The 22611-nt window shown below is 44.8% G+C and overlaps 2 protein-coding genes across 5 annotated transcripts in view; both read left to right on the forward strand.

The window, feature by feature from the left end:
• The window catches only part of nln (neurolysin (metallopeptidase M3 family)), a 71200-nt gene extending 65682 nt beyond the window's left edge, over positions 1–5518 (forward strand). For 3 of the 4 annotated variants that reach the window (XM_083793878.1, XM_083793877.1, XM_083793879.1), the window contains 4 exons: positions 753–939; positions 1438–1566; positions 2905–3041; positions 3757–5518. In XM_083793878.1, the coding sequence (XP_083650004.1) occupies positions 753–939; positions 1438–1566; positions 2905–3041; positions 3757–4149 (846 nt within the window). In that variant the 3' untranslated portion in view covers positions 4150–5518. The remainder of the gene's footprint in view (positions 1–752; positions 940–1437; positions 1567–2904; positions 3042–3756) is intronic. The other variant, XR_014570993.1, reaches the window with a different exon arrangement.
• A 2334-nt stretch (positions 5519–7852) lies between these two features.
• On the forward strand, positions 7853–21921 carry LOC310878795 (uncharacterized protein). The gene is made up of 5 exons (XM_083793191.1): positions 7853–7973; positions 11091–11352; positions 14611–14823; positions 19480–19817; positions 21422–21921. Exons 1-5 carry the CDS (start codon positions 7873–7875, stop codon positions 21837–21839), a joined length of 1332 nt encoding a protein of 443 aa, XP_083649317.1. The 5' UTR covers positions 7853–7872; the 3' UTR covers positions 21840–21921.
• Positions 21922–22611: the final 690 nt, after the last annotated feature.

A 22611-nucleotide genomic window follows, 5' to 3' on the forward strand; every position in this document is an offset into this window, starting at 1 on the left:
GCTGGAATGTTTTAGTGTTAGTCTAGTTTTAGTCATACGATTTTAGTCGACTAAATCTACGGTTGATTTAGTGATTTAGTCGACTGAATTGTATTTTGTCGATGCCGCTCCACACGTCCCAAACTCTTCTCCCTTCTGGCTCCAAAACTGTGGAATGCACTTCCCATTGCAGTCAGAACTGCAGCATCTCTCCCAATCTTCCGCCGTAGTCTGAAAACCCACCTTTTCAGACTCCATCATGGCCCATAGCACTTACCCTAACCCCTTAGATAGCATTTCTGTAGACTTAGATAGCATCTGATACAGACTTATAGCATGTTATGTAGACGGCACTATAATTGCATTGTATATAGTCATAGCACGTCATAATACTTATGTATAGCATAGTAGTATATATGTATAGTTTATATGTATAGTGTAATTATATAGATATTCCACTGTTACTTTCTTAGCTTACGCATGTTTCATGATAAATGCTTTCATGTGATGTATTCCCATGCTTTTTTGTTCTTGCTTAATGTAAATCGCTCTGGATTAAGAGCACCTGGATTAATTAAATGCCTAAATTGTAAATTGTAATGATCGTTTTTACACTTGCTGAAAATAGCTGATCTATAATCTATAAGGCTCCGAGGCGCAGTGGAGTAGAAGTAAAAGTACTGGAAATTGGAAATGCTCAAATACCTCAAAATTGTACTCAAGTACAGGTACTTAAGTAAACGTACTTAGTTACTTTGACCTCCCGTCTCCAGGCGACCTTCTGTGAGTTCAGCGGGACTCAGGTGGAGACGGACTTCGTGGAGGTTCCGTCTCAGATGCTGGAGAACTGGGCGTGGGAGGCGGAGCCTCTGAGGAGGATGTCCGGTCACTACCGCGACGGGAGCGCCATCCCCGACCCGCTGCTGGGGCGGCTGATCGCCTCCCGGGTGGCCAACACCGGTATTACACTATTACACCCCCCCCCCCCTGCTGGCCAACACCGGTATTACACTATTACACCCCCCCACCCTGCTGGCCAACACCGGTATTACACTACTATTCAATTAAATTCAATCATTTATTTGCCATGTCAACAAGTTGATAGGAATTTGTCTTGGTTCATACTCAACATATACAGACAACCATAGATACACAAACAAGAAGGACAATACAAAACAAAAACCAGCAGCATAGGAGATTACATTCAGTTTTTTTTAAAGTGCTATATGCATATATCTATGAGTTCAGATGTCTAATGGCTACGGGGTAAGTGCTGTCCCTGAAGCGACATGTTGAGAGCTCTGGATACTTCTATATCTCCTGCCTGATGGGAGGAGATTGAAGAGGTGATGTGCAGGATGGGAGTTGTCTGCAATGATTTTATTACACCCCCCCCCCCCCTGCTGGCCAACACTGGTATTACACTATGTATTCCGTCCCTGTGCTGTTTGTGCTCAGGCCTGATGAACCTGCGTCAGGTGGTGCTCAGCAAGGTGGACCAATCGCTGCACAGCTCGCCTCACGCAGACACCGCTCAGGTGTTCGCCAAACACTGTCAGGATATCCTGGGAATCCCTGCTACTCCAGGTGATTAATAATAATAATAATAATTATAATAATAATAATAATAATAATAATCCCTGCTACTCCAGGTGATTAATAATAATAATAATAATTATAATAATAATAATAATAATAATAATCCCTGCTACTCCAGGTGATTAATAATAATAATAATAATTATAATAATAATAATAATAATAATAATCCCTGCTACTCCAGGTGATTAATAATAATAATAATAATAATAATAATAATAATCCCTGCTACTCCAGGTGATTAATAATAATAATAATAACTAGAACTGTACTCTGTCGAGTGCATACTTGCGTGTTGCGCACTAGTAGGCCATAAATGGCCTGCTAGTGCGCAAGCAGAGCGCGCAAGTACTTTTGACCGCTACAAACTGTCGAATCTCAGTTTCTCTGTGAAGGAACGTTTGAAATGTTGAATTATTAGGTTTAACTATTTGCTACCTATTTACTTTATGCATGTAATGTAATGACTACTTGTGCCTGATATGGCAGTGGTGCCAGATTACATACATGTATACATAAGAGCATTACCTTTAATCCTCCCACACTAAAACATATCGTCATTACGTCACCATCGAAAACCAATTACACTCTGGCATTGGGTCCTTTAATCCACATCTTTATTACGTCATCATTGAGAGCTAGTTATACATATACTATATGTATATGTAATTTGTAAGTTGATTAGCGGTATACTGTGGTTACTTTGCGCCGTATGCACCGTCCCAGCCGTCCCGCCAATTTTGATGCGTATGCACCGTCCCAGGAAATGACGTAATGACTACTTGTGCCTGATACGGCAGTGGTGCCAGATTACATACATGTATACACAGGAGCATTACCTTTAATCCTCCCGACACTAAAACACATCGTCATTACGTCACCACCATCGAAAATCATGATGTATATTTATGACAGTGTATTGTGTTGTGTTGTAGGGACCTGGCGGGGGGTATGATGTATATTTATGACAGTGTATTGTGTTGTGTTGTAGGGACCTGGCGGGGGGTATGATGTATATTTATGACAGTGTATTGTGTTGTGTTGTAGGGACCTGGCGGGGGGTATGATGTATATTTATGACAGTGTATTGTGTTGTGTTGTAGGGACATGGCGGGGGGTATGATGTATATTTATGACAGTGTATTGTGTTGTGTTGTAGGGACCTGGCGGGGGGTATGATGTATATTTATGACAGTGTATTGTGTTGTGTTGTAGGGACCTGGCGGGGGGTATGATGTATATTTATGACAGTGTATTGTGTTGTGTTGTAGGGACCTGGCGGGGGGTATGATGTATATTTATGACAGTGTATTGTGTTGTGTTGTAGGGACCAACATGTTGGCCAGTTTCAGCCACCTGGCGGGGGGCTACGACGGCCAGTACTACGGCTACCTGTGGAGCGAGGTCTACTCAATGGACATCTTCTTCAATCGCTTCAAGAAGCAAGGCATCATGAACCCTAAGGTATTATTTACACATTACCTAGATATTAAAACTGTTTAGTAGCCATAAACGTCTTTTTTTTATATATTCTTAAAACATTTTTTTATTTTATTTTCATCCATATTTTGACATTTCCTCTAATCTGGTGTACAGGTGATGACATGCACATTACATGCATAATATAATTACAAATTATTTCTTTCTTTATAATGGGAGAATTGGCACTCAAAGCCTAAACTGGTGACCACCAGGTGGCGCTGAAAGAGTTTAGGTTACCGGGTATTTTACACTGGCTGGGGGGCGTAGGCAGACCCGACGCGCAGCGGAGGGTCTTCTACCCTCCCAGCCATCGTAAAATACCTGGTAAGCTGGGGCCTCGAGTGGCTTATTGCTTTTCTAAAACGGTTACAAACATATAGCAATATTAACCTAATAAAACTATTAAATTCACAAAAGTAGCTACGCTTTGCGCCACCAGAGCGAGCCACATGCACTTCCTTGTTGTGCTCGGCAAGTAGGCTATGTGTGACGGGAAAATAGCGCTTGATGTCTTTACGGGGCTGCCAGGAACCACACGTTCACAGTCATATGAGCCGGGCGGTGCTTAGACGCCCCTGCACGGCATGGGTTTGCAAAGCAATCAAGCGCTCCCCTTCCCCAGTACAGCTACAGGGATGCGGAATCGGCTGCGAATGAAGACCCCCTGTGTGCCTGCTGTGTGTGTTGTTGTGTTCAGGTCGGAGCGGAGTACAGGAAGGTGATTCTGGAACCGGGCGGTTCCGCAGACGGCCTGGACATGATCACCACCTTCCTGGGCCGCGCGCCGCGACAGGACGCCTTCTTCCAGTGCAAGGGACTGACCCAAGGACAGGACAAGGGACTGACCCAAGGACAGGGGGACAAGGGACTGACCCAAGGACAGGACAAGGGACTGACCCAAGGACAGGACAAGGGACTGACCCAAGGACAGGACAAGGGACTGACCCAAGGACAGGACAAGGGACTGACCCAAGGACAGGACAAGGGACTGACCCAAGGACAGGACAAGGGACTGACCCAAGGACAGGACAAGGGACTGACCCAAGGACAGGACAAGGGACTGACCCAAGGACAGGACATGTCCCATTAAGGGACTGACCCAAGGACAGGACATGTCCCGTTAAAACCCATTCTGACCTGACAGGACGCCTTCTTCCAGTGCAAGGGACTGAGCAAAGGACAGGACATGTCCCGTTAAAACCCATTCTGACCTGAGATCAGATTATATAAATCTCTACATCCTGACAGTTTTCTGAAAAAGCTATGTTTCCATGTCAGTGGTTCTTTGATTTTTTTCAAAAATAGCAGACCTACAAGCCTACGAGCTTGTAGATGTGCTATTTTTCCAATAGCTAAAGCATAACATAATGCTATAACACCAAAAGGGGTTCCCGCCCCAAAATGGGTTAATCGTCCACATCGATAAGAAGGGGCTCAACACGTACATTCACGCCATTTTGGAAAGAACTCGGGGTCCCTTTCCTAGTACCTCCGCACCGACGACATTAATTTGAACCCAAACTACGCCAGCATTTATTGATATGATAACTGTGATATAATTCACGCCAGCAGTTTCCCCTGTTCAGCTCTTATTTTGAAAAAGCCTACATTTCCAGACACATTTCGGTGTTGATCTTATGTTAGGAAGTTGGACGATGCGTTTATCAGACGGAGCTAACCCAGTCTGGTAGATCGGCCAAGCTACACCAGTCTTTTCTCCGTGCGTGCGTAAGCCAAATGCCCCGCGGCTACATGGATCTGTCAGACGCGCGGCAGGTTTGTGCGGGACCTTCCGGGAGGATATATAGATACGCGCGCATGGGGGCATTAATATACGCACGTAAAAAAAATTGAACCGATCCTATTTTTAGAGCACGCGTAGGATGGCCCGCGGTATCCGTGCGTCTGGTGTAGCTGGTATCATTGACATATATTTGGTCCTATCCAAACGCACTGTACGCGCGCAGTAAACGCATACGCACGTGCGCAAAATTGCCTGGTGTAGCTTGGCCGGAAGGCGACACAGAGTCTGCGTGCGTGCGTGGGTGCGTGCGTGGGTGCGTGCGTGGGTGCGTGCGTGCGTGCGTGCGTGGGTGCGTGCGTGGGTGCGTGCGTGGGTGCGTGCGTGCGTGAATGTAAAGCGCTGTGGATAAGAGCTCTATATAAATTAACCAGGTATTTTTCAGCTCGAGTTCAAAAAATTAATATTTGGTTGACTTTTTCCCGTGACCCAAACGTATACATTATATGAATTAAGCACTTAAGCCCTATTAGATAATACGAAAATAGCAGATCTACAACCTTATATATTTTGGCAGGAAACCTTTTTTCTGTATCATTTGAAAAGTAGAACTGTTTCAACAAAAACATTTATTTTGCATTTTGAAAATGTCTGGAAAGCTTTTCATGTTTTGCGGTGTTATTTTGTATTTTTTTAAGAAATAAAATGCATAATTGCAGAGTGCTGACCCCTGAAATGCAGTTTACTAAAATGCTTATCCATCTGTAACAGTGACCTGTTCATAATTTAAATATACAATTTAACTATAAATCACTTTATTAAATCAGCATGTACATTTCATTACATTACATTCTTTTCTTTGAAGTGTTAAATTGGCTTTTCTTAAAGCGACATTTTTCAGACAGTTTTTAAGTTGCTTTATGTCAGTATTTATAGATATTTGATATAATAATATTCGTCCTTAATTGGTTCTGGTTAGAGGAGGAGGTCCGATCAATCGGCCACCGATCGGTGATCTGGAGTAAAAAGAAACCATTTAACCCATTTTGACCTGAGGGCGATTCTAAATCATGTCATGAAAAAGATCATGTTTCTATGTGTCAGTGCGCGGTTCTCAAACTATTTCATGTCAAGGACGACCTCCGACCCCAATGTGAAAATATGTTGTTCCATGCCCCCCCCCCCCCCCCCCAGAAGCACAAAGATTTGAGTTAAAAATGTTCTCGCTCTGAAAGAATATAATTATTCCAAATTTGCCTGCACATTTCAAGATTTTTCAAAAATAGCAGACCTACAAGCTCATAGCGCGGCACTCGGTGCCGCGCTATGAGCTTGTAGATCTGCTTTTTTTCAATTAGCTAAAGTATAACATAGGCTAATGCTTGAAACACCAAAAAGGGGTTCCCGCCAAGAATGGGTAACCGTTCAGGGATATAAATGTCAATCAGATATATTATAACTAGAGCTGGGACTAATTGCGATTAATTTAGATTAATTAACTACAGAAAAAATAATCGCGATTAACTACAGATAAATTAATCGCACCTTTTTTTTCACCGCGGAACGTTTCTCACTGGGCGCTTTTCTATAGTACTGAAAACTGGAAATAATAAAAAGTCACCCCATTTTGTGTTGCCTAGAACTGGAGGTCTGACAAAAACAGTAACAATATGAAGTAAGTACAGCTTTGTGATGTCACTGAGATGTACTTGTTACTGTTACTAATGTTTTTTCAGACCTCCAGTTCTAGGCAACACAGAATGGGGTGACTTTTTATTATTATTTCCACAACAGGTATATTAATGACAGTAAAATGTTGAAAATGAGTGGTATCCTGTAGTCACTATTCATTGATTCACTGGGATACCAAAAAACATTTAAAAAAAAGGTTTCTCGCTGTTCTCGGGTTGAATATTGATATGCGATTAAAATGTGATTAATCTAGATTAATTAATCGCAATTAATTTTTTTAATCGAGTCCCAGCTCTAATTATAATATCATTTTGCGTCTTTGTGACAGCCGTAAACACCCCCCCCCCCCACCCCAATTTTGAGGTGGGCTTTGAGATAACATTTTCCCCAAATTTCCCAATACAGTTTATATACAGTGCATTCTATACCATTTTACTCCACTACAATGATATGAAAACTGCAGTTACTACTAGTTACTTTGTTGTAGAATTAGGTGATTAGGCATATTTATTACAAAACATACCAATGTACCACTCCAGCTATATACATTTCGGCCATTTGAAAATAGCAGATATACAAGCTCACAATCGACGCAATGTGAGCTATTTTCGAAATATATAGCTTTGTATACATTTTTGAACTTGTGAAATGGGACATTCCGCACAAATTGAGTACTTTTACTTTTGGTACTTTAAGACATGAAGTAGAGTAGGCTAGGCCTATATTTTGATACCAATCCTTTTGTATACTTTTACTCAACAAAATGTTCAATTCGAAACTTTTACTTACAAGTAACAGTCAGCTTTAGTATTTCTACCGTTGCATTATTGAGACTTGTGAGTATATAGTGGGCCACCTGATGATACTAAAACAGGTTATCTGGCGCCACCCGCTGGCGGCGGTCGGAACCGAAAGCAACATGCGCGCAGAACAACATCCAGTTTCCATTGTTGTTCTGCCTGAGAGAGAGAGAGAGAGAGAGAGAGAGAGAGAGAGAGAGAGAGAGAGAGAGAGAGAGAGAGAGAGACAGAGAGAGAGAGAGAGAGAGAGAGCGCAGAGCAGGAGAGAGAGAGAGAGAGAGAGAGAGAGAGAGAGAGAGAGAGAGCAGAGCAGGAGAGAGAGAGAGAGAGAGAGAGAGAGAGAGAGCAGAGCAGAGCAGGAGAGAGAGAGAGAGCAGAGCAGAGCAGGAGAGGGAGTGGACTGTGGACAAATAATATGACACATGATCTACTGTTTTTATAAGAAAACGAAACGGTCCCCACTCCCCAACAACACCCAGGAAGTCAGTCAGCGCACAGAACACAGATCTATAGTTCCCTACACTATAGTAGCATTCAGTACTCTTGTCTTGACAACAGGATCAGAGCAGAGATCAGAATCATGGGTCAGAACATCCAGGCGGAAGGCGACAGGTATTGCTCGTCCTCGGCGGTTGTTGAAGCCTTCAGCGCGAGATACTACAACCAGGCGTGGAACAGCAGGTAGGCTGAGCTGACCACACTTCTTACTGGACAATACTGGACAACTCACCCCGGTGTGTGCTCCCTCCCGGAATGTTCCCCAGTGAGGGGGATAACTTTGTAATAATGCTATTGGCTGTTTGTATTCTTTTTGGAAAAAATATAAAAAGATACTCCTGTGGAAAGGCTATATTATTTTACTTATATTGACCCTATAAACAATTTAGTATTATTTAGTATACCTATGTAAGGTTTTGCCCCCTCAAATGGTACCTCGTCAGATAATCCCCACATATCCTACAACAACTTCTGTGAACAGACTTCACTGTAGTAGCTTTTCATAAATTATATTTGTACTTAGGCTGTTCTGCTGTCATGAAAGTTTATAGTTAGAGAAATTCAAAGTCCAGCCGTCTGCTGTCCAGCCTCTCCCACCCCTCACTGGGGAACATTCTGGGAGGATAACAGAAACGGGGTGAGTTGTCTTGTTACCCTTTTAGCTCCTAGTCCTAATTGAACAACAGGTAAGAGGCTGAGCTGTTTGATTGATTGATTGATTGAAATATGTATTACAGTTTGCAGAATTACAGTACATTTCAAGCACAACTCAATACAAAGACTGTTAACTGTGCGTGGACGACCCAATTAAGCATTACACTTGTTTACAACAGGATCCACCATGTTCAATTCATCAAAACATTTAGAGACATACAAATAGACACTTCTATATAGTTAAAGAACAGAACAGGAATTCATCATAAAGGAAGCAAAAAGGGAAAAGAAACATATACAGTGAGGGGAAAAGGGGGGGGATTCAGATTTTACGGTTTTACGGCCAGTTTCGAATTGCAGCCGTCCGTAGGTGCCCTTTGAGAGCGGTTTTGAAGGAGTCAAGGGATTCACATGTCTTAATGACTGTTGGTAGGGCGTTCCACATTTTGGTGGCATAGGAGCGAAAATAATTTAGTCCCTTGTTTGTGCCGAATCTGGGTTGTACATGTTTTGTTGCACTCCCTCTGGTGTTGTGGGGGTGGACTTCGTTAACATTAATGAAGTATCTAGACAGGTACATGGGTATCTTAGTGAAGTATTTAGACAGGTACATGGGTATCTTAGTGAAGTATCTAGACAGGTACATGGGTATCTTGGTGAAGTATTTAGACAGGTACATGGATATCTTAGTGAAGTATTTAGACAGGTACATGGATATCTTAGTGAAGTATCTAGACAGGTACATGGGTATCTTAGTGAAGTATTTAGACAGGTACATGGATATCTTAGTGAAGTATTTAGACAGGTACATGGATATCTTAGTGAAGTATCTAGACAGGTACATGGGTATCTTAGTGAAGTATTTAGACAGGTACATGGATATCTTAGTGAAGTATCTAGACGGGTATATGGGTATCTTAGTGAAGTATTTAGACAGGTACATGGATATCTTAGTGAAGTATCTAGACAGGTACATGGGTATCTTAGTGAAGTATTTAGACAGGTACATGGGTATCTTGGTGGTGTAGTGAATCTTGTGGACCAGACCCATTGCAAGATGCTGTACTCTGTCGTCGACCCTAAGCCATCCCAGCCTGTCAAAGTGGGCAGGGGTGAGGTGGGTTCGGGGGGTGAGGCCAAGCAGGAGCTGACCACACTTCTTTTAGCTCTATAGTCCTAATGCCACCAACATGTATGTGGAACGCCCTGCCAACAGTCATTAAGACATGCAAATACCTTGACTCCTTCAAAACCGCTCTCAAATGGCACCATACGGACGGCCCCCCTTTCCCCCCTCACTGTATATGTTTCTTTTCCCTTTTCACCTCCTTTATGATTCATTCCTGTTCTGTTCTTTGGCTACAGTATATAGAAGTGTCTATTTGTACGTCTCTAAATGTTTTGATGAATTGAACACGGTGGACCCTCTTGTAAACAAGTGTGATGCTTTATGGTGTCGTCCACTCACAGTTAACAGTTTCTGAAATGTAGGCTACTGTAATTCTGCAAACTGTTAATAAATATTTCAATCAATCAATGAACCCCTTTATTGCGTGGGAAAGTATAGCTGGGGGCGCACTAGTAAAGATTTGGCTTTTTGGTGACTAGTTTATATTTTGGCGTGGTGTTCGGTATGGGTATAACTAGTGGTTAACTAGTGGTAACTAGTTTATATTTTGGCGTGGTGTTCGGTATGGGTATAATACAAAACTAGAAAAAGTGCCCTTCTGGGCACAGGTCTCCACCAGGATGAGCAGATGTGAAGAATTCCAGGCAAAGGCTTTTCCTTGGCCTCTAGGGAGTTGGCATACAAAGTTATCCACAGATCCGTGCAGTTAGAGGTAAAAACACTTTTGGGCCAGTTATAGCGCCACCTTGAGGCTGAGTTGAAATTGTTCATGTGGCATTTCGTCCTCGGCCTAGTGGGAATGTGGGTGCACAATTTCACGGAAATCACACGATGTGTTCATGATTTGCAGCATTTTGTTTGAAACTGAGCACTCCTGTGAACTTTGGAAGCCAATCTTAACCAATCAGGATGGAGTCTGAGAAATCTGAAAGACTGGTTTCGTTGAATGGCTCTAGAGAGACTGTGTACCAATTTGCGTGATGTTTGGACAAAATCTGTAGGTGTACTGTGCAAAAACTTGTTTTGCACAAAGCGGCCTCCTGGTGGCGCTATAACAGGCCGTTCTGGAAAGTTTGGGGCAGAGGTTCATCGTTGGCATCCAGGGAGTGTGTGTGCAAATTTTGGCATCGACCGGGTTAACGGTGGCCGAGATTAGCTGCTCACGGACACACACACACACACACACACACACACACACACACACACACACACACACACACGGACGGACGGACGGACACACGGACGGACACACACACGGACAGACGGACGGACGGACGGACGGACGGACGGACGGAGTGCAAAACATACTCTCCCCCCATGCCTTCGGCCTGGTGGAGACAAAGCTATGTTTCTGTGTCACTCGTTCTTCGATTTTTACAAAAATAGCAGACCTACAAGCTCCTATGAGCCGGCTCCTATGAGCTTGTAGATCTGCTATTTTTAAATAGCTAAAGCATAACGTATAATGCCATTACCCAACCCAAACAGGTCTAAAAATGGGTTCTGAACCCAAACAGGTCTCCGGTGCTGCCCGACGTGGGCATCCATAGCTCCCTGCAGACGTGCTCCGCCGTGGACTCGGACGCCCGCCTCCAGCTCTACCTGGACCGCGTGACGGACACGGCGTACCGCCGGGGGGGGGGCGGGGGCGGGGCCGCCCGGCTGGACGTCAGCGCCGTGCCGGGCTTCGTCAAGGACGTGGGCGACAAGCTGGCTCCGTTCACCTCCATCCCCAACACGGTGGGCCTCGGGGCGCTCATCATCTCCATGATGCTCCAGGTCAGTGTGTACTGTACTGTACTGTACTGTACTGTACTGTACTGTGCTGTGCTGTGCTGTGCTGTGCTGTGCTGTGCTGTGCTGTACTGTACTGTACTGTACTGTGCTGTGCTGTGCTGTGCTGTGCTGTGCTGTGCTGTGCTGTGCTGTGCTGTGCTGTACTGTACTGTATCATCTCCATGATGCTACAGGTCAGTGTTTACTGTACTGTATCATCTCCATGATGCTCCAGGTCAGTGTGTACTGTACTGTGCTGTGCTGTGCTGTGCTGTGCTGTGCTGTGCTGTACTGTACTGTACTGTACTGTACTGTGCTGTGCTGTGCTGTGCTGTGCTGTGCTGTACTGTACTGTACTGTACTGTACTGTACTGTACTGTACTGTATCATCTCCATGATGCTACAGGTCAGTGTTTACTGTACTGTATCATCTCCATGATGCTACAGGTCAGTGTTTACTGTACTGTATCATCTCCATGATGCTACAGGTCAGTGTTTACTGTACTGTACTGTACTGTACTGTATCATCTCCATGATGCTACAGGTCAGTGACGCAGTGTTGTTTTCCTCGACTAAAACTAAGGGCCGATTCATACTCCTATTTTAGAGCCGAATAAAAGTCAGTTCGGCGCTGTAGAGCCTACAATGTGACGTCATTTGGCTCTGTAGAACCTTCAATGTGACGTCATTTGGCTCTGTAGAGCCTACAATGTGACGTCATTTGGCTCTGTAGAGACTACAATGTGACGTCATTTGGTTCTGTAGAGCCTACAATGTGACGTCATTTGGCTCTGTAGAGACTACAATGTGACGTCATTTGGCTCTGTAGAGACTACAATGTGACGTCATTTGGTTCTGTAGAGACTACAATGTGACGTCATTTGGCTCTGTAGAGACTACAATGTGACATCATTTGGCTCTGCAGAGACTACAATGTGACGTCATTTGGCTCTGCAGAGACTACAATGTGACGTCATTTGGCTCTGTAGAGCCTACAATGTGACGTAATTTGGCTCTGTAGAGCCTACAATGTGACGTCATTTGGCGCTGTAGAGCCTACAATGTGACATCATTTGGCTCTGTAGAGCCTACAATGTGACGTCATTTGGCTCTGTAGAGCCTACAATGTGACATCATTTGGCTCTGTAGAGCCTACAATGTGACGTCATTTGGCTCTGTAGAGCCTACAATGTGACGTCATTTGGCTCTGTAGAGACTACAATGTGACGTCATTTGGCTCTGTAGAGCCTACAATGTGACGTCATTTGGCTCTGTAGAGCCTACAATGTGACGTCATTTGGCACTGTAGAGCCTACAATGTGACATCATTTGGCTCTGTAGAGCCTACAATGTGACGTCATTTGGCTCTGTAGAGCCTACAATGTGACGTCATTTGGCTCTGTAGAGCCTACAATGTGACGTCATTTGGCGCTGTAGAGCCTACAATGTGACATCATTTGGCTCTGTAGAGCCTACAATGTGACGTCATTTGGCTCTGTAGAGCCTACAATGTGACATCATTTGGCTCTGTAGAGCCTACAATGTGACGTCATTTGGCTCTGTAGAGCCTACAATGTGACGTCATTTGGCTCTGTAGAGACTACAATGTGACGTCATTTGGCTCTGTAGAGCCTACAATGTGACGTCATTTGGCTCTGTAGAGCCTACAATGTGACGTCATTTGGTTCTGTAGAGACTACAATGTGACGTCATTTGGCTCTGTAGAGACTACAATGTGACATCATTTGGCTCTGCAGAGACTACAATGTGACGTCATTTGGCTCTGCAGAGACTACAATGTGACGTCATTTGGTTCTGTAGAGACTACAATGTGACGTCATTTGGCTCTGTAGAGACTACAATGTGACATCATTTGGCTCTGCAGAGACTACAATGTGACGTCATTTGGCTCTGCAGAGACTACAATGTGACGTCATTTGGCTCTGTAGAGCCTACAATGTGACGTCATTTGGCTCTGTAGAGCCTACAATGTGACGTCATTTGGCGCTGTAGAGCCTACAATGTGACATCATTTGGCTCTGTAGAGACTACAATGTGACGTCATTTGGCGCTGTAGAGCCTACAATGTGACATCATTTGGCTCTGTAGAGCCTACAATGTGACGTCATTTGGCTCTGTAGAGCCTACAATGTGACATCATTTGGCTCTGTAGAGCCTACAATGTGACGTCATTTGGCTCTGTAGAGCCTACAATGTGACGTCATTTAGCTCTGTAGAGCCTACAATGTGACGTCATTTGGCTCTGTAGAGACTACAATGTGACGTCATTTGGCGCTGTAGAGCCTACAATGTGACGTCATTTGGCTCTGTAGAGCCTACAATGTGACGTCATTTGAGGTTGGGGGGGTACCGTCCTAAAGTCGTCTCTTCGGTGCTACTGAATATTTCTGACGAGCTGAAATCATTTCGGCACTACAGCGCCGAAACAACGGTAAAATAGGAGTATGAATCGGCCCTAAGAACACTACCTTTTCTTCACTGACAAAGACTAAATATAAACTAAATTAAAACTATAAGCTACGATGACTAAGACTAAATATACTGACAATTTCGTCAATATATAAAAACTAGACTAAAATGTTAGGAAGGGACTAGTGGACAACAGATCCAGTATAAGTCATTTTACACTTGGTTGCATGCTGAAAATAGCTGATCTACAAGCTCACAACGCGTCGCAGTGCGACGCGTTGTGAGCTTGTAGATCGGCTAATTCCAGCAAGTGTAAAAACAGTCATTACGACGGCATCAAGGCCAGCCCAAATACAGTTTAGTCGACTAAAACTAGGCTAACACTAAAATATTCCAGGTTATAATCGGAGGTAAGGCGTCGGAGCAGAGAGACATTACCAGTATGTACTATGTACTGTACTGTACTGTACTGTACTGTGCTGTGCTGTACTGTACTGTACTGTACTGTACTGTGCTGTGCTGTGCTGTGCTGTGCTGTGCTGTGCTGTGCTGTGCTGCGCTGCGCTGCGCTGCGCTGCGCTGCACTGCGCTGTGCTGTGCTGCGCTGCGCTGCGCTGCGCTGCGCTGCGCTGTGCTGCGCTGTGCTGTGCTGTGCTGTGCTGTGCTGTGCTGTGCTGTACTGTGCTGTGCTGTACTGTGCTGCGCTGTGCTGTGCTGTGCTGTGCTGTGCTGTACTGTGCTGTGCTGTGCTGTACTGTACTGTACTGTGCTGTGCTGTGCTGTACTGTGCTGTGCTGTGCTGTACTGTACTGTACTGTGTCCATGTTGCAGATCATAATGGGAGGTAAGGCGGGGGAGGCGGGGCATGGTGACATCACCAGCGCGCTGCAGGGCGTGCTGAACGATGAGAAGTCCACGGCGGTGCGTGTCACCATGAAACACTTCCTGAAGAAACACCAGATCTACCTCCACAACGCCCAGACGCTGGAGGAGGAGGCGAAGGACACCGCCAAGGAGCTCAGCCGAGAGCTGAGCGCACTGCAGGTACTGCACTGTACTGTACTGTACTGTACTGTACTGTACTGTACTGTACTGTACTGTACTGTACTGTACTGTACTGTACTGTACTGTACTGTACTGTACTGTACTGTACTGTACTGTACTGTACTGTACTGTACTGTACTGTACTGTGCTGTACTGAGGCCAAGGAGCTGAGCCGAGAGCTGAGCGCACTGCAGGTACTGCACTGTACTGTACTGTACTGTACTGTACTGTACTGTACTGTACTGTACTGTACTGTACTGTACTGTACTGTACTGTACTGTACTGTACTGTACTGTACTGTGCTGTGCTGTACTGAGGCCAAGGAGCTCAGCCGAGAGCTGAGCGCACTGCAGGTACTGCACTGTACTGTACTGTACTGTACTGTACTGTACTGAGGCCAAGGAGCTCAGCCGAGAGCTGAGCGCACTGCAGGTACTGCACTGTACTGTACTGTACTGTACTGCACTGTACTGCACTGTACTGCACTGTACTGTACTGTACTGTACTGTGCTGTACTGTACTGTACTGTACTGTACTGTACTGTACTGTGCTGTGCTGTGCTGTGCTGTGCTGTACTGTACTGTACTGTACTGTACTGTGCTGTACTGTACTGTACTGTACTGTACTGTGCTGCGCTGCGCTGTGCTGTGCTGTGCTGTGCTGTGCTGTGCTGTTTTGATTGATTGATTGAAATATTTATTAACAGTTTGTAGAATTTACAGTACATTTTAAGCACAAACTCAATACAAAGACTGTCAACTGTGAGTGGACGACCCAATTAAGCATTACACTTGTTTACAACAGGGTCCACATTGTTCAATTCATCAAAACATTTAAAGACATACAGACATTTAGAGACATACAAATAGACATTTCTATGTAGCTAAAAAGCAGAACAGGAATTCATCATATGGGAAGCAAAAAAGGGAAAAGATACAATATACAGTGAGGGAAAATGGGGGGGGGAAGGGTGGGGGGGATTCAGATTTTACAGTGCTGTACTGTACTGTACTGTGCTGTACTGTACTGTACTGTACTGTACTGTACTGTACTGTACTGTACTGTACTGTACTGTACTGTACTGTACTGTACTGTACTGTACTGTACTGTACTGTGCTGTGCTGTGCTGTGCTGTACTGTACTGTACTGTACTGTGCTGTGCTGTGCTGTGCTGTGCTGTGCTGTGCTGTGCTGTGCTGTGCTGTACTGTACTGTGCTGTACTGAGGCCAAGGAGCTCAGCAGAGAGCTGAGCAGAGAGCTGAGTGCATTGCCTCAGCAGAGAGCTGAGTGCATTGCCTCAGCAGAGAGCTGAGTGCATTGCCGCCACAATAGGTTTTCATCATAGTTTAGTTTAGTTTTTTTGTTCATTTTGACATTTCGGGCTGTATTTCAGATTCTAAAAATGTTCCTCTACAGTCTACATCCTGACAGTTTTCTGATAAAGCTATGTTTCTATGTCAGTCGTTCTTCGATTTTTCAAAAATAGCAGACCTACAAGCTCATAGCGCGCCACTCGGTGGCGCGCTACGAGCTTGTAGGTCTGCTATTTTTCAATAGCTAAAGCATAACATAACGCTAACACCAAAAGGGGTTCCCGCCCAGAATGGGTTAAAACTATTCAAGAGACAATGGGCTGTATATTTTGCGTGTCTTAAGCACCAGGTCTTATTCCCTATAACTTGAGTAAACTAAAGACCTGGAGGCGTGGTCAATGCCATTTGGCTATTCTGAGTGGCCAAAGAGCATTGTCCACGCCTCCAGGTCTTTAGTTTACTCAAGTTATAGGGAATAAGACCTGGTACTTAAGACACGCAAAATACAGCCCACTGTTTTCTAAATGCAGGTACTTTTAATTAGATTAATTAATTAGATTTTAGAGCGAATTTGCTAAACATCTGAGTGGGTAAAACAACAAAATGGTTTTAGCATTATGTTGTGCTTTATAGCTATTGAAAAAATAGCAGATCTACAAGCTCATAGCGCGCCACCGAGTGGCGCGCTATGAGCTTCTACAGTAAGTCTGCTATTTTTTTAAACTGTCAGGATTTAGAAGACATTTTTAAAATCTGATCTCAGGTCAAAATGCGTTAAAGAACCACCATTCCTTCTGTGCGTTAGAATCTGATCTCAGGTCAGAATGCGTTAAAGAACCACCATTCCTTCTGTGCGTTAGAATCTGATCTCAGGTCAGAATGCGTTAAAGAACCACCATTCCTTCTGTGCGTTTAGAATCTGATCTCAGGTCAGAATGCGTTAAAGAACCACCATTCCTTCTGTGCGTTAGAATCTGATCTCGGGTCAGAATGCGTTAAAGAACCACCATTCCTTCTGTGCGTTAGAATCTGATCTCAGGTCAGAATGCGTTAAAGAACCACCATTCCTTCTGTGCGTTAGAATCTGATCTCGGGTCAGAATGCGTTAAAGAACCACCATTCCTTCTGTGCGTTAGAATCTGATCTCGGGTCAGAATGCGTTAAAGAACCACCATTCCTTCTGTGCGTTAGCATCAGGGGGGCAGTCAGCCAGATATTTCGTGAAGCCTCATTTGAAATCGGTAGTTCATATAATGGCCTGTTGTGGCGCTGGACTGGACCCAAAAAGCCCCATAGCTCCATAGAGGCCCATGTATTTTGGCCCAACTTCACCTAGACTGTATTACCTTAATAAACATGGTCATGAATACTTTCTTCTTCCAGTCACTAGTTTAAAGTCTCATTTCTAATGTCATAATATTCTTTTTGGAAAATTATGGTCCCATTAATTAAAAAAATGACCATAAAGAAAAAAAAACCATCGCGTATGTTCTGAGGGGCGTGGCTACCGTTACAGTCTATGATCGGGATTCCCCTCGCACTCGAGTCAAAATAAAAACCAACGGAGAAGAAGGGGGGAAGTCCCGCCTCGTTGTCTGGGCAGCCAATGACCAGCTGGTATACAAAACGGAGCCAGCCAATGGCCAGCTGGTACCAAAGATGGCGACTTACATCAGGAATTAGCATATTATTACAGGCTTCATTTTACGTTCATGTTAGACCCGGGGAACGCTTTGTCCATATTTTTTACAGTCTATGGTTAGCATCTGATCTCAGGTCAAAATGCGTTAAAGAACCACCATTCCTTCTGTGCGTTAGAATCTGATCTCAGGTCAGAATGCGTTAAAGAACCACCATTCCTTCTGTGCGTTAGAATCTGATCTCGGGTCAAAATGCGTTAAAGAACCACCATTCCTTCTGTGCGTTAGCATCTGATCTCAGGTCAGAATGCGTTAAAGAACCACCATTCCTTCTGTGCGTTAGAATCTGATCTCGGGTCAAAATGCGTTAAAGAACCACCATTCCTTCTGTGCGTTAGAATCTGATCTCAGGTCAGAATGCGTTAAAGAACCACCATTCCTTCTGTGCGTTTAGAATCTGATCTCAGGTCAGAATGCGTTAAAGAACCACCATTCCTTCTGTGCGTTAGATAGAATCTGATCTCAGGTCAGAATGCGTTAAAGAACCACCATTCCTTCTGTGCGTTAGAATCTGATCTCAGGTCAGAATGCGTTAAAGAACCACCATTCCTTCTGTGCGTTAGCATCTGATCTCAGGTCAGAATGCGTTAAAGAACCACCATTCCTTCTGTGCGTTAGAATCTGATCTCAGGTCAAAATGCGTTAAAGAACCACCATTCCTTCTGTGCGTTAGAATCTGATCTCAGGTCAGAATGCGTTAAAGAACCACCATTCCTTCTGTGCGTTAGAATCTGATCTCAGGTCAGAATGCGTTAAAGAACCACCATTCCTTCTGTCCGTTAGCATCTGATCTCGGGTCAGAATGCGTTAAAGAACCACCATTCCTTCTGTGCGTTAGAATCTGATCTCAGGTCAGAATGCGTTAAAGAACCACCATTCCTTCTGTGCGTTAGCATCTGATCTCGGGTCAGAATGCGTTAAAGAACCACCATTCCTTCTGTGCGTTAGAATCTGATCTCAGGTCAGAATGCGTTAAAGAACCACCATTCCTTCTGTGCGTTAGCATCTGATCTCGGGTCAGAATGCGTTAAAGAACCACCATTCCTTCTGTGGGTTAGCATCTGATCTCAGGTCAGAATGCGTTAAAGAACCACGATTCCTTCTGTGCGTTAGAATCTGATCTCAGGTCAGAATGCGTTAAAGAACCACCATTCCTTCTGTGCGTTAGAATCTGATCTCAGGTCAGAATGCGTTAAAGAACCACCATTCCTTCTGTGCGTTAGATAGAATCTGATCTCAGGTCAGAATGCGTTAAAGAACCACCATTCCTTCTGTGCGTTAGAATCTGATCTCAGGTCAGAATGCGTTAAAGAACCACAATTCCTTCTGTGCGTTAGAATCTGATCTCAGGTCAGAATGCGTTAACCCATTCTGACCGGGCACCCATTTTGGTGTCGGCATCATGTTATGCTTTAGCTATTGAAAAATAGCAGATCTACAAGCTCATAGCGCGCCACCGAGTGGCGCGATACGAGCTTGTAGGTCTGCTATTTTTCGAAAAATCGAAGAACGACTGACATTTCTAGAATCTGATCTCAGATCAGAATGGGTTTAATCAGACCAGTGTGTGTCCGGCGGAAACCTCGTATGAATCTGATCTCGGGTCAGAATGCGTTAACGAACAGTGACCCTGTGGCTGTAGGATGCCATGATGCAGGCGGGCCACATGAGGACTGCCTACGTGAAGCAGTGGGTGAACGGAGCAGCCTTCCACGTCCTGCTCATGGCCCACCTGGCCAACGCCAACCACACCGCCTGCCAAACGCTCTGCCGCGCCAAACAGAAGCTCCGCCCCCTCCCCGCCGCCGCCGCCGACTGCGTCCGCGACTGCTCCCGCCAGCGGCGGACGGACGCCCGCGGCGCCCTGGACTTCTACGCGGGCGAACTGCCCGCCGTGCTGCAGCGCTACGAGGCCTACAAGGTCGACACCACGGAGTTCACTGAGTGGGGCAACCCGGGCCCCGACTGGGCCAGCAAGAGGTGAAGGAATGAATGAAGCAGTATTTACACCAGAGGGTGGTAAGGGGTTAACGTGATTATTGCCATGGCAGGGATGCGGTCAGGAACGAGACGGAGTCGAGTTCCGCGAGCATCACTGAAGTGATCAATAATCACGTTAACCCACAGCCTCTCGTGTAATATTGCAATTATACAACAGTTACCCTTAAAACTAAACTTTTTTTTAAATGACAGATGTAGTCACTACGACCACATATGTCCCAAGAAACTAGCTATAGCCTAGCCACCCAGTTGCTAGCGCTCTGGGAGAACAGAGCGGCTGAATTCTTTGTTTTGATTGGGTGTTGAACGGTGCGGCTAGAAGGCCGTTTCAACCAATCAGATTGCTTCCTCTTAACGACCTGTTGTAGAATGAATAGTTTATTTCGATCTTTCAGAGGGAGACATTACACAAAAACAGGTAACTGTTTTCTTTTTAGGTGATGGAAAAGGCAGAAGCTTAAAGCTTATTAGTGCCTATCCTTATCTCAACGTATTCCAAAATACTATTGAAGATAATTATGCATCACGATCAACATATAAACAAAACAAACAAATGACATTTATGGAAGAAGAAAAGAAGAATTAAAAAAACAAAAAACAAAAACAGAAAACAGACAACGAGAAACAAAGGAGGAAAAAAAAGACAAAAACAGACAAAGCTAGAATGTTATACTTTAGTCCAACACTACATAGCTCAGCTCCCCACTCATTCCAGGTTATAATTATACAATAATTCCTGTTTTTTTTTTTTTTTTAAAGATATTTTTTTGCGGCTTACGCCTTTATTGATTTTTTTAAGGGATAGAAAGTAGGCTGACAGGAAACGGGAGAGAGATGGGGGGATGACATGCGGTAAAGGCCGTGTCGGGTCCGGGAGTCGAACCCGCGGCACACCGCGACTGGATCACCAGTCCGGTGCCCAGACCGTTATGCTACGGCCTGGGCCAATAATTCCTGTTTGAGCCTCTTTTTAAATTGTTTTAGGTTGTTGCTTTGCTTTATTGGGTCAGACAAGCTGTTCCACAGCTTGACTCCATGAACAGAAACACACGGCAAGGGAGTTCCAACACAAAGAGGAAAAATGTCGACTACCTATTTTCACTGAGAAAACTAAATGGAAACTAAATGGAAACTAAGCTACGATGACTAAAACTAAGACTAAATTTACTGACAATTTCGTCGACAAATAAAAACTAGACTACAATGTTAGGAAGGGACTAGTGGACAAGAGATCCAGTATAAGTCATTTTGTATTTACATTGTATGCTGAAAATAGCCGATCTACAAGATCTACAGAGTTTGTAGATCTGCTATTTTCAGCAAGTGTAAAACCAGTCCTTACAACGGCATCAAGGCCCGCCAAAATACGTTTTAGTCGACTGAATCAGCCGTAGATTTAGTCGACTAAAATCTTATGACATTTAGTCGACTAAAACTAGACTAACACTAAGGACATTCCTGGTGACTAAAATGTGACTAAAACTAAAGGAAAACCATTCAAAAGACTAATGACTAAAACTAAAATCAAAAATTGCCAAAAACAACACTTGCCTCTCAGCTCATCCCCCCCCTCCCCCCTCCAGGTGCTCCATAAAGGACCTGGAGACGGGCCGGGCCCTGGTGTGGAAGTGCAGCCACATCGGCTGCAAGGTGAACGCCGTGCGGTACCGCCGCTCCTACGTGGCCCGCGTGTTCTCCGGGCCCGCCGGCGCCGTGGCCCAGCTGGAGCCGTACTTCGCCAAGCTGGGCTCCAGCCTGGACGGGCTGATGACGCGGCCGGGCGCCACGCTGGTGCCCTCGGACCGGCTCTACCGGGACCTGACCCGGATGAACTACGAGACGGGATGGTCCAGGGAGCCCAGCAGAGGTCCGACGACCGCCGCCACCGCCACCCGGAGCCCGCGGCGCAAGGCCGCCATACGGGCGCGGGCGCCGACGTTGCAGCCCGGTTTGTTTTGTCCTTTAGTTCTCCTTCTTCTCCTCCTCAGCTCCCAGGTCTGAGATCAGATAAAGAGACGCTTTGCTGCTACTAGAACGACATTTATTTAACCCATTCTGACCTGAGATCAGCTCCCAGGTCTGAGATCAGATAAAGAGACGCTTTGCTGCTACTAGAACGACATTTATTTAACCCATTCTGACCTGAGATCAGATTCTAAAAAATGTCAGTCGTTCTTCGATTTAAAAAAAATATAGCAGACCTACAAGCTCGTATCGCGCCACTCGGTGGCGGGATACGAGCTTGTAGATCTGCTATTTTTAAATAGCTAAAGCATAACATGATGCCGACACCAAAATGGGTGCCCGTTCAGAATGGGTTAACCCATTCTGACCTGAGATCAGCTCCCAGGTCTGAGATCAGATAAAGAGACGCTTTGCTGCTGCTAGAACGACATTTATTTAACCCATTCTGACCTGAGATCAGCTCCCAGGTCTGAGATCAGATAAAGACACGCTTTGCTGCTACTAGAACTACATTTATTTAACCCATTCTGACCTGAGATCAGCTCCCAGGTCTGAGATCAGATAAAGAGACGCTTTGCTGCTACTAGAACGACATTTATTTAACCCATTCTGACCTGAGATCAGATTCTGTAAAAATGTCTGTTCGAAAATGACAGTTTTCTTCTGAAAAAGCTATGTTTCTATGTCAGTCGTTTTTTCGATTAAAAAAAAAATAGCAGACCTACGCTATGAGCTTGTAGATCTGCTATTTTTCAATAGCCGGGGCGCCTGATGGAGGGCAAAGGAACTGGTCTCTATACTGCCTCCC

This window comes from Protomyctophum parallelum (assembly GCF_964188405.1).
Source record: "Protomyctophum parallelum genome assembly, chromosome: 21".
NCBI classification, from domain to species: domain Eukaryota; kingdom Metazoa; phylum Chordata; class Actinopteri; order Myctophiformes; family Myctophidae; genus Protomyctophum; species Protomyctophum parallelum.

Coding starts and splice junctions, on each gene's coding strand:
- LOC310878795 (XM_083793191.1), top strand. CDS start 7,873: ATGGGTCAGAACATCCAGGCGGAAGGCGACAGGTATTGCTCGTCCTCG. Junction 7,974..11,090: donor AACCAGGCGTGGAACAGCAG/GTAGGCTGAGCT, acceptor GAACCCAAACAG/GTCTCCGGTGCTGCCCGACG. Junction 19,818..21,421: donor CCCGACTGGGCCAGCAAGAG/GTGAAGGAATGA, acceptor TCCCCCCTCCAG/GTGCTCCATAAAGGACCTGG.